This window comes from Petaurus breviceps, unplaced genomic scaffold, assembly GCF_028583685.1.
Source record: "Petaurus breviceps papuanus isolate PSGF00001 unplaced genomic scaffold, PetGlider_PUasm1.0 90881, whole genome shotgun sequence".
NCBI classification, from domain to species: domain Eukaryota; kingdom Metazoa; phylum Chordata; class Mammalia; order Diprotodontia; family Petauridae; genus Petaurus; species Petaurus breviceps.
The window spans coordinates 6,303,520-6,315,348 of record NW_027187369.1 but is presented as its reverse complement, the minus strand read 5'-3'; the positions used below and the strand labels follow the sequence as shown (position 1 = coordinate 6,315,348).

At 45.3% G+C, this 11,829-nt stretch overlaps 1 protein-coding gene across 3 annotated transcripts in view; it reads left to right on the top strand.

Annotated features, from left to right (window-relative positions):
* Positions 1-9,209: 9,209 nt before the first annotated feature.
* SMARCA1 (SNF2 related chromatin remodeling ATPase 1) overlaps positions 9,210-11,829 on the top strand; it is a 114,449-nt gene continuing 111,829 nt past the window's right edge. Inside the window, exon 1 of one of the 3 annotated variants that reach the window (XM_069074042.1) lies at positions 9,210-9,382. In XM_069074042.1, the coding sequence (XP_068930143.1) occupies positions 9,272-9,382 (111 nt within the window). In that variant the 5' untranslated portion in view covers positions 9,210-9,271. Of the gene's footprint in view, positions 9,383-10,864; positions 11,148-11,829 lie in introns of those variants that run through there. The other 2 variants (XM_069074043.1, XM_069074041.1) reach the window with 2 other exon arrangements.

Sequence of the window (11,829 nt, the reverse complement as noted above, 5' to 3'; positions counted from 1 at the left end):
GTCTCCCCTTCCCTCCTCCGCCCCCCCCCCTTCCGTTGGCCCCCGCCCCTCCTCGCCTTTGCCTAAGAAAGATACGGTGAAGTACAGCTTTTTGGGCCGATTCGGCCGCTCCCGAACCAGCAACTCCGGCCTTTCCATCTGATCCAACCAATCCATCGGATCCATCGGATCCAGCAGGGCGGGAAGGCGGCCGGACCCGCGGCGGGAAGCCGAGCGTTTCGAACACCGATCGCACGATGTGAACCCGACGGCCCAACCGCCACATCCTCCAGCCCCGCCAGCCCCGCCTGCCCCGCTTGCCTGATGGCCCGCCAGCCGGCCTGCTTTGCCTAGCCTGCCCGGAGAAATTGGTAACCGCTGCCCAGAGAGCTCCCGCGCTCGGACTGTGCGAGAGAGCGTCTCGAGCCGACTGTAGCGAGAGAGCGCCACGAGCCGACTGCAGCGAGAACGAGGACAGGGAACGCCGGCGGGAGCGAGCGCCGCGCGAGCGCAGTTGCTCCGCCCTCCGCCAATGGCGCCCCCGCGTGTCCTAACGCCGCCACTGCAGAGGCCTCCGGAGCCCTCCAGCCAAAGCCACTGGCTCCCCGCTGGGAAGCCAGCCAGCCATCTGCTGAGATCACAGGCTTTCAATGAAACGACAATGGTCGCCCTAGATCATCCTCTCCAACCTGGGGCCCTTCCAGATCCATGCACAAAGCTTGGAGAGAAAGCCTAGCTTTTTCCTGTTCTGGGCTCAGCTACTTCATATCTGACTGGGTGACCCTCTTCACCCACTCATCAATTATTGGGGCTCTAGGCACCTCTAAATCAGGCTGTTTTCTAAAGGGCCCACCTGCATTGGTAGATGAGGTTCCTTCACCAGATACACAGACAAATGAAATTATTCATAGGTTCGGTTCTCCCCTCCCCTCCATCCACCACACACACCCCCATCTCCCCCCAAAAGTGCCAGGCTGGTACCAGTGCTAAATAACCAAAGAGGCTTGGACAAAAATGATCCCATGGAATTAAAGGAAGAATTGTTGGCTCTGAAAGTCTGAGGGGACCTGGGCTGAAATTTTCCCTCTGATGTTTACTGTACAACCTTGTATGATTATGGGGCTTGGATGGGACAAGGTTCTGAGGTCCCTTGCCATTTCTAGGATCCAGGATCCCTAAACCTGCCCATTTCCATTTCAACAATCTGTTCTGTGATTCTAAAGTGTTTAATGATGCCCAAGGACCTTTGAAAACACCGTGCACACAGGACATTCTCCAACATGTTCCCCTCCTCTGCTCCTCAGTGCCCTCTGCCCAGTTCTTTTCCGCTGTCCAGTGCAGGCCTGTAAACCGGCAATCTTGGCCATTCCCCAAAGCAAGCCAACTCCAAGCCTCAGAGCAACCTTGGAGAGACACCCCACCCAGTAGGAGAGTGTCAGCACTTTAGACCCACACTTGGGCCTGGAGTAGATGGGATTCCACTCACCTGTTGGCCTAGGGTGGGGCAGGGAAGAACCAGTTCCTCTCTGCTCAGTTCCCAGTTTAATTACTCTAAGCTGCTGGAGTGAGAACGTTCTGCCAAAAGGTAAAATGTTCTACCCAATACTCTAAAATCATCATTCTCTTTCTGTCTAGCCCCCCACCCACCCCCATGCTCAAACAATGCTTGGGGTATCTCACAGCTACATTTATTCACCTCATATATGAGTTATTATATTATATTTATTTTATATTATGTCATATATCATATCATATTATATTATATCATAGCATATCATATTATATTATATTATAGTTATGTGTGTGTTAACTTATCTCCCCCCCATTTGAGTTTACATTAAAGGCTTATATAAACTCTGATCATCTTTATCCCCACCTTCTCCCCCACTCCTTTCTAAACTAAAGTCTTGAGGATAATCTGGAAAATCACTGTCTGTCTCTCCCCTTTCTTACTTGCCCTCCTCCTCCCCCAATCCACCATTCCACATCATCAGGAAAAACAAAAAAGAAACAAAACCAGACTGTTTTGATGGGGAGGGGGGGAGAGGGAGCCCAATCTGGAGAACAGAGATGTCAATGAGTTAAAATCTGACTTGCCTGTGTTATATACAAGTAGTCAGATGGGATTGATGCAAAAGAAAGTGATAAAAAAAAAAAACAACAGAAACCTCTGCCTTCCAGGGGCTTACCAGGGTGAGGGGATATAGATACTCAGATCAGTGCCAGAGTTTTCCACATGGGGATCCTACACTATAGTAATATCAGAGGTCTGGCATCCTTTTTATTTGTTTATTTATTTAATTTATACGGGTTTTAGGAAACTCCACCAGTGCCAGAAACCAATGCAACAGTTGTGGGGTATATACATTTTATATAGTTGCCTGGGGCACTCAAAGGTTTGTCCTTAGGCTTCCCTCAGGGTCACACAAGTCATTCATAGCCAGTACAGTGTCTATATCAGGGGTACAAACTGCTTCAGGTCCTTTTTTGACTCCAGGACTATCTCATATGCCATGCTTTCATTTTGCAATAAAAATACATATATAATTATCATGGGGATCAACTCCCAGAATTCAACAGAATTTGTGTCGAAGTCTCAATTATGTTCAAAGCAGAGTGTCTAATAAAGTCATGTCTGGATGATCATTTGTTTTCTCAGAAGGTAGGTAGCAGTGAGGAGACCTGCTTACTAAATCAATAGGAGAATAAATGTGAAATCCTGAACTTTGAAAGGTTAAAAGGAAATAACTCCCATTATTATTGGCTAGATGTGTTTGTGTGTGGAAAAAAGATGGGCATTTTTGCCTATGAACTCATTATGAATTTTAGCCATGAGATACATGTGTCTGCCAAAAACAACCCCCAACTACTGATACAATCTTGGACTGCACAGTTACTTAAGGTGGGGGAGGGGAGCATCCAGAAAAGGGAGGGAGGAAAAATGCCCTACACTTGTCCTTTACACTAATTTCACCACACCCAAAGTACCTGTTCCTGGAAATAATCAAATCGGGAGTCTGGGTTGCCCCTTGTTCATGAATGGTCAAATAGAAGGTTTGTGGGTATCTCTGGGGTTGGCCCTTTAAAGAGTTAGAATTCTTGGGGAGTGGGAGTGGAAGCAAGGATACAGGGGGAAATCTAAGTATATACAACCCAAAGATATCAACTAAAAATTTTTAAGAGATTGTTACAGTCTATTGGGAAAGATAAGTGGGGGGCAAAGTGGATACAAGTGCCCAGTCAGGCAGACTTCTTCCTGAGTTCAAGTCTGGCTTCAGACATTTACTAAGCTGTGTGACCCTAGGGAAAATCACTTAACCCTGCCATTTGCCTCAGTTTTCTCATCTGTCAAATGAGCTGGAGAAAGAAATGGCAAACCATTCCAGTTATCTTTGCTGAGAAAAAAAAGTCAGACACAACTGAACAACAAAAGGGAAAATAAGTAGATGACAAAGTTCAAAAATTGTTTAATATATTTAAAATATCATTAAACATAGCTATAAAATATAATTGTGATTACTTAGGATAAGCATTCCTTTTTTTGACACTACCACCCTCCTTTCTTTTCCCCCCTCCCATTCCCACCAACTTATATTCCTTTTCTACACTGGGCTAAACTAAAGGGAGCAAATGTAATATTTCTTTAATAGCAACATTAGGAGGCAGGCTTCATGTGCTCAAAATTTTACAAAGATAAAGAAAGGATCAGGGATGAAACACAGAAAAAGTAGCAGTGTTCTGGGCTGCTATCTGGCATGAGTTGAGGCTGGTGGGACACACAATAGTGTTTTTAAAGCTGTGATGGAGATTGAGGAAAGGATATTTAATATTTTTCCCTGATGCAAGTTGATTCCTAATTATCAGGTGGTAAACTGATATGGAGCTAGGGAACATGGGGGGCAGAGACCTCACTGTCAAATCAAGATGGTCATAAGAAGCTTGGGCTAGGTTATAGGTTATCTTAGCCCAGGCCTGAACTATGTACAGCCCTGGACCACTTGCTGCTCGGCAAAGGGTTTTGGGCAGCCTACAAAAAATGTAGAGACTGTAAAAGAAAGCAAAGATGTAACAAAACAAGTGCTTTGTCTGTGCCCTGCTTGATCCCACCTTTCCACTGGTCACTGTTGTGTCAGTCATGTAATTTGGCACGTGTTTTGCCTCTGTAAACTCTTTCCTGTTTGTCAAGGGACCTGTGGCAACCATCATCAGTCTGTCATCTAGCCTGAGAGGAGCTATTTTATGATAAATAAAAATCTTAAGTATTAAGTATAATTCATTGATATTAATTACTATTAAGGCCTCCCCTGAAGGACTCTGACAGAGAGCCAAATTCTAACTCATATCCTCAGCTTTAGGGGTAAGAAATAGTGTTACTGGTTATCAGGAACACAAAAATACATTAAGAACTGGACTGTTTGTTCCCTTGGTCCCAGAAGTCTACTCCTACGAGTAATGTGTAGAAACTGATTAGATGACCAATGTGAAATCATGACTGGACCAAGGTTGGGCCCTCTGCTGTGCCTCCTCCAATGCTCTGAGTTAAGAATAGATATAAATGGCCTTGATTAAACTAGATCTGAACAGCCTAAGAGATTCCTCCCCCAACTCCTGAGTTAGAGATGACAAGGGTTGGATTAAGTTGGTGGGCTCTGCCCAGTCACCCTACTCTGTCTCCCTCCCCCCAGCTCTGAGCTTGAAAAGATGAAGTTAAACTTTTTCAAAATAACACACTTAAACATTTTCTTTGTCTTTTAACAGAGGCAATGGTTTATTATCATAATTCCTATGTGGTGCTCAACAACAAAGAAAATGAAATGAATTGATCTTGTCTAAATTAAAGATCTAAATCACATTAACTTATTTAGTAAACTTGATTTTGGTTTTATGCAAGTGATCTTCCTTAAATTAAAGATGGTATCACAGGGATCTGATGGCAAAGATGAAAATTGTTCTATCAGGTGGAAGAAATAAGTTAGGTCTTGATTACAAGGAGAGATGTTAAAAGTTTTTTGTGGATACGATGGGTTACATTTGATGATGTTGCAAGAGGTATGGCATTCGGCATCACGGCCTCATTTTTCTCCTCTTTCTCTTCAGGTGATGTGTCCGCTTTTTTTCTCCATTTTGCTCTCTTGGTGATGATGAGCTGAAGATAGCTTTTACACCCCCCAGAGATTGGAGCCTTTGGTTGAGGTCATGGTTGTGGTCAGCCTTGACATGCTACAGGGTTTTTGGCCCTGTCCTGAAAAAGGCAGAATGACAAGTACTTTAGAATAAAGACCTGGAAGGGGTCAGGGAGATATGCTTAGTGGCAAGCTAAATTAAGCTGAATCAACCTTATGATGGATCAAAAGGGGGAAAATATAGGCAGATGAATGTAAATTAACATTAGAGAGATTATCAAATGCTATTGAAGGTCAGAGAGAGCTCCTAAATATACAAATCGGTGTGTGCATGTATGTGTGTCTGTCTATCTATCTATCTATCTATCTATCTATCTATCTATCTATCTATCTATCTATCTATCTATGCATATATAAATATATATATTACATATAAATATATATATCTATCTTTACATATACATAAAGAGATAAGTGAACTTACTGTATTATACACCAGCATCACAAGATTGTTTTTAAAACACAGTAGTACCAGTCCCAGCCAGGGGACCCCCTTATATACTGTCTAGGGTGCTGACTTCACAAGTACCTGGTGAAGTAAGCAGGCCTTTATGATGTATATTTTACAAATTAGGTAATTGGATCTCACTGAGATAAGTGATTTGAGAGACTGATAGTTGTAATTCAGCATAGTTGGGAACTGGAACCTTCTGATTCCAAATCCAACCTTCTTTTTCCACCACCACAGTAGCTTCCATCCCTAGTGGGCTTGTGGGATGCAAGGAAGCCTGACAAGACAGAGTAGCAGTAGTTTCCACTCCCCAATTCAAAGCAATCTGCATTGGTTTTTTAAAATATAAATTTTATTGAAGACTTTTATCTTGACTTCACAATCATTTCCTGCCCCATCCAGATCAAGCCCTCCTTTGTGATCAAAAACAAAATTAATTAAGCAAAATATCAGATACAGATACTGTGTGTGCCAATGTACACCATAATGCCTCCCTCCCTCACTCCAGTGATTTAAGATAAGATTTCTTTCTCTATTCTTTGGTGCCTTATTTTGGTTTTGTTTTTTCCCCATCACTTAGGGTTCAATTTCTTTTTTAATGATCTTTTCATTTACATCAGCATAGAAATTGTTTTCCTACATACCCCCTTTTCTATTAGGGAGCCCCTCCAACTTCTAGTGGCCCCAACTGCTTTGTAAAGATTTCACTTTTTTTCTGTAATCTAATTATATGTGTCCAGATTGTCTCCCCTAATAGAATGCAAGTTCCTTGAGGCCAGGGGTGCTTTTATTGCTTTGTAATTATATCATTAGGACCTTCCTGTTCCTGTCATATAGAAATTGGTCCCTATTGATAGATCCTGTCTATTCTCTGAATTCCTTTTCTTTGTCATTTCTTACTGCATGATAATATCCCATCCTGTTCAGATGGCACTGTTTGTGCCACTTCTAGGATGCCTTAACTTTTCCTCATTATATATAAAGTGCTGGGGCAATTCCTTAGGATTTTGAGGAAGCTACTTACAGTAATCTCTCTTCAGAACACAGAAGACAAACTTTCTTTTGGTTAAAACTTAGAGCCAAAGTCCTTTGGGTGTGCCATGGAACCCTGTCAATGTAATCCCCAAGTTGGTTGTAGGTCACAGTGTGGTTTGGTGTGTCTGTCAGAATGCCAGAGCTGAAAAGAGCACCAGCACAATATTGAAACTGTTATACGGTGGTGATAGGTGTCTTAGGTATTAAACAGTAGCAGTAACTCCTTAAAGGCCTTTGTTAGCTTCTAAACAAGATTGGATACCCTGGAATAAGTCAGAGAATCCTGGGAATGTCAGAGCTGTAAAAAACATTGCCTATTTAATTGAACACTCAGACCTGACTTAGAATTCCCCTCTATAGTACACCCAGTAAGGGGTCATCCTGCCTCTGTTTAAAATCCTTTAGTGAGGGAAAACTCACTACCTCATCCTAAATTTCTTCAACTGACTTTGGTTCTAGAAAGGCAGCTTAAGGTCACCTTAAGTATCTTAAAACTTCCAGATGATCCGGCAAAGCCTCCTGTCTTCCAGAATTTTCCATAACTGCACTTTTTTGGTGATTAAACCAAACCAAACTGTATCTGGAAACCTGACTGATGAAACTGTTCTCTGAATGCAATGGACTTCAAGGAAATGAGAGAAATGTGGGAAGGCTTATATGAACAGATGCAGAATCCAATTAGACCCAGTGACTACCATAGTGTAAATGGAAGACAAAGAAATGAAGCTGGGGGGGCGGCCAAGTGGCTCAGCAAGTAAGAGCACTGGCCCCAGTGTTGGGATGACCTGGGGATCAAATCCGGGCTCAGATACTTAGCACCACACCCAGAAATAACTGGCCATATAACCTTGAGCAAGTTACTTAACCCCAATTGCTTAAAAAAAAAAGAAATGAAGCTGAGTGCTGTGATTATGTCTTGGTCCCTGAGAAGAAGCAAGGAAAAAACATTTCATTCCTTTTATAGAAGAGGTTGAGGCATTCAGAATGTTGCATGTGTCAGAAATAGTGCATGTCAGTTGGCTTTGCTGAACTGTTTTTGAAAAAATCTTTATTACCAGGGATGACCCAGAATGGATAAGGAAAGAAGGGGAGGGGAAGGGTCATAGTACCTACTATGAAACCAGGCACTGGGCTGAGCACTTTACAAATATCTTATTTTAGAGAGAATGGCACATACAAAAAATATATCAATATACCTTTAAACAAGGAAAGCTTGAAGATACTTTCATGATCACAATTTGTTTAGATGGGACAATTTTCCAGAAGACTAGTACTAGGATTGGAATCAGAGAACCTGAGTTCAAATTCTGACTGTGTAATTAGCAAATAACTGTCCCTCTGTGTATCAATTTCTGCATGTATAAAATGAGATGGCTGGCCCCAGATCTATGATCCAATAACCTTGACGCTTCAAGTTAATTTGTAAAAGGCTGCTTTGTTTCCCCATCATCAGAGGAAGTAGAGCAAGTAGGAAAGGGGCATTGTAAACAAGAAGGAATTGCTGGGGTGGACTTTCAGAGAAAAATCTGCTTGCTGTACACAGTGCCATGGGGCAGTGACCAATTGGGAAATGGGACTGATTCCTTGAGTATGGGCTTTTAGGTGGATTTACAAATGGGTATCAGAGGAAGCTATGTCAATAACAGCTGTTGCCACAAATTGGTCAACAGCTCTTTAACATAGGCTGTTGGCAAAGGAGTAATAGGCAAACACTGTCCTTCTAGCTGCTCCCATACATTTTTAGGAGGTGAGAGGAAGCCTAGACCTGTCATTTTATTGACCAGGGAAATCCTAGTCGGTGACTTGTCTGAAATCTTTGGTCCAACAGAACCTCCTAGGATCTTGAGAAATTTAAGTCAATTTTTTTAAAGGCAATTGGAGTTAAGTGACTTGCCCAGGGTCACATAGGTAGATCAGTGTCTGAGGTAGAATTTGAACTCAAATCCCTCAAGGGCCAGTGTTCTATCCACTTTGACAGCTAGCTGCCCCAAGAAGTCTATACAGTTGGTATATGTTGCAGATGGGACTTGAATCCAGGTAGTGTTGACTCCGAGGCCAGGCCTCTCTACCTGATATGCTATGATGTCTGGTCCAAAGGGAAGTATGACCAAGTGGGTGTTCAGATCCTACATCTAATGGCTGTGTGGATGATCTTGGTTATCATTTACTCTCCCCAAGCCTCAGTTTCCTCATCTGTAAAATGAGGGGATAGAATTAGGTCTCTGACCCTATGATAATCTATGTATATAAAAAGCTCTCAGCATATACACTGGTTGGCTTTTAAACAATGTGGTTTTAAAATCAAGTTGTTTATTTTCTTGGGAAAATGTAATCCTACTTCCAAGGGCTCTAAAGTAGGCAACTGATCAATCAAGGTCTCTTTTACTGGGCACCTTTCTCCTGCCTTTGTAAAGAAATGAATTGCAGAGAAAAGAAAAAAGGAGTGTGTTAGTATGAGCAAAGAACTGAGAACTGGAAAGGGCTCTTCATTTTCCAGATGAGGAACTGAGGCCCAGAGAGGGGAAGGAACGTGCCCTAAGGTCATACAGTGAATGCAGAGCCTGGAGCCTAACTCTTGCCTTCTGATTTCCCAGCCAATGCCTTTGATTCTCAGCAACCTGGGATGTCCAAGTTGTTCCCACTTAAGGGACTGGCATTCTGGTGCATTTCCAAAGTGAGCAGGAATAATTTTGGAGAGAGAATTAAGGATATGGAAGAATGGAAGCTGATATCTGTGAGTCTCCCCTTTCTGCGCTCATTTTTGGTGGATGCCTCTCCTAGTCACCGTCTTTCAAGCCCCCTTTCCCACAATCAAAACCTGCCCAAGGAAATGGGAATCTTTCTCATAAATTGTAATAATTAAAAAGCTTCTCCCTTCCCTGGCTAGTTATGTTTTCTGATGTGATTTATATAGTCTTTAGTGAAAGCGGTGAAGCTCTTTCTGATCTTGGAATTTTAGACATTTGCCAAGTTGTGGAGGTATTTTTATAGGGAAAGGAGGAGAAAAGGTGTTTCTCTCCTCTCCCTGTCCCCATCCAAAAGTGCCTGACACATAGAATCATAGCCATGGAGCTGGAAGGGACCTCAGAAGCCACCTAGTCCAGCCATGTTAGGAGGAAACTGAGGCCAGGGAGGTGAAAAGACTTGCCCAAAATCACAGGTGTAGACTTTTCAATTGGAGTTCTTTTATTCATTTCAGAGCTAGGTTTTGGTTCACAATGCCAGATTACCTTCCCCACACTAGTGGCTTAAGATATGGTTGATAGACTGGATTAGAAAGCAGACTGGCAAGGTCCCCAGGGTGGAACTAATTAATTGTCTTAACTTTTCATTCTGTAGTGTTTTTTTTTTTTTGGTACCCTGCTTACTTTTAAACCTTTTTAAATGACTGCCAGATAATTTAAACTCTGCAGGTTGGAAAGAAAATAGGTGGAAAAACCACAGGAGTTCAAGTCAAGAATTTTTTTATTAAGCACCTACTATGTGCCAGGTACTATGTGAAGCTTTGAGTTAGCACTGGAAAGTGAAGGCTCTTGGTAGAATGGCCATCTCACTCAGACTGGTCAGTCTCAGTGCGGTGCCTAGAGAATGCAAATTGCCCTGCTTTCCCTTTGGGATTGTAGACAGTTGTTTTTTAGCTGCACTCAATATTCAAGGAGTGACGGGTCTGCTCCCAGAGCAGAATGCCGGCTTTTAAGTCAGAACACCGCTTGCTGTGTGGCCATGGATGCCAGCTCCTCTGCCTCTGTGTTCTGGGTTTTCTCACCTGTAAAAGAAGGGGATGGGACTAGAAGGTGGGAATCCCAGAGCCCCTTTCAGCAAAGGAAGGGCCAGCGAATTTCTGGGGTTTGGGGGTGGCCCGAGTCCATCACTGGTCTGGGCCTAAAGGCCTGGGTGGAGCTATGCTCAGGGAATTTTATAAGCAAGGAACCAAGAGCCCTTGGAGATTACAAAACAACCAAAAAAAAAAAAAAAGAAGCTGGACCTCAGTTTGGCTCCCCCTCTCTGTCCTCTCCCTCTTCCCCCTCCCTTTTCTCCCCTACAACGGGTGGTAGAGAGGGTGCGCTAGGGGGTCTGGGGGGGGTGTCGGGAAGAGCGGCCCCCCCCCCCCACCTCGAGAGGTTGGGAGAACGCTCCGGCACCGGTTGGGAGGGGGGAGTCTCGCGATTGTTGTGGGGGGCGCTGGGAGGGGGGCGCGGGGGGCGGGGAGGGGGGAGGCCGTGACGTAGGAGGGCTGGGAAGAAGGGGGCGGCGGCTCTGTGCTCCGTGCTCCCCTGCTCAGCGGAGGGGGTTCGCAGCTGGCCACTTCTCCTGCCCAGCTTCTCGAGCTCGGCCTGAGCTCCGAGCCCCAAGCTCCGATCTCCGGGCCCGCGGCCTCCGTGCCTATGGAGCGTCAGCAGCCCGGCCCCAGGGCCAGAGCGGAGGAGGAGCCGGGACCGTCCACAGCTCGGGAGGCGGGAAAGGCCCCCAGGGACCGAGGGGAAGAGGAGGTAGAGGAGGTAGGCTAAGCCTGCCGAGATGCCTGGGGGAGGCGGGGATGGGGGGGGGAGGGAAGCGGCATTCACGCTGCCTCGCTTCTCCAGCCGCGGCGCCCTTGCCTGCAGGGGTGACCCCCTCCGAGCCCACCGTCGGATCCGGCGGCATGGGCCTGAGGGAGGAGGCGGAGAGGGGGGGAGGAGCAAGGAGAGGCAGGGAAAAGGGGGGCGGACTGGGCAGGGGCACGGGGGCCGAGCCCTTGAGGGGCCCTACACTTCTGGAAGGGCTGGGAAGAGAGGCTAATGTATCCCTCTTGCTGGGATGGGGAAAGCTCGAGCGAGTCTTTTTCATTGGCTAACCGGCCTCAGGAATAGGGGGGTAAAGGACATCATCTCTGGCCCTGTCAATCCCCACCCCCATCGTCCAAGCCAGGCCACCCTGGACAGCAGCCCCTGAATTTTCCCTTCCCCCATCATTTGTCACCCCTCCCTGGAGTGGGGTGTGTGGGATGGTCCTCTGCCGGCGGGGCCTTCTCTGCTGCGGTCTGTCTCCTATTTTCCTTTCTTTCCTTCAGCCTCAGCCGGTCACTCGACACACGCAGTTGAATTTTTTCTTTAATTCAGGATCTTTGGGCATGAGTCTAGCTCGCGGGTTGCCCTTTAGAATTGATGCTTCGCTGCCCGCCTCCCCCCCCCCCCCCCCCCC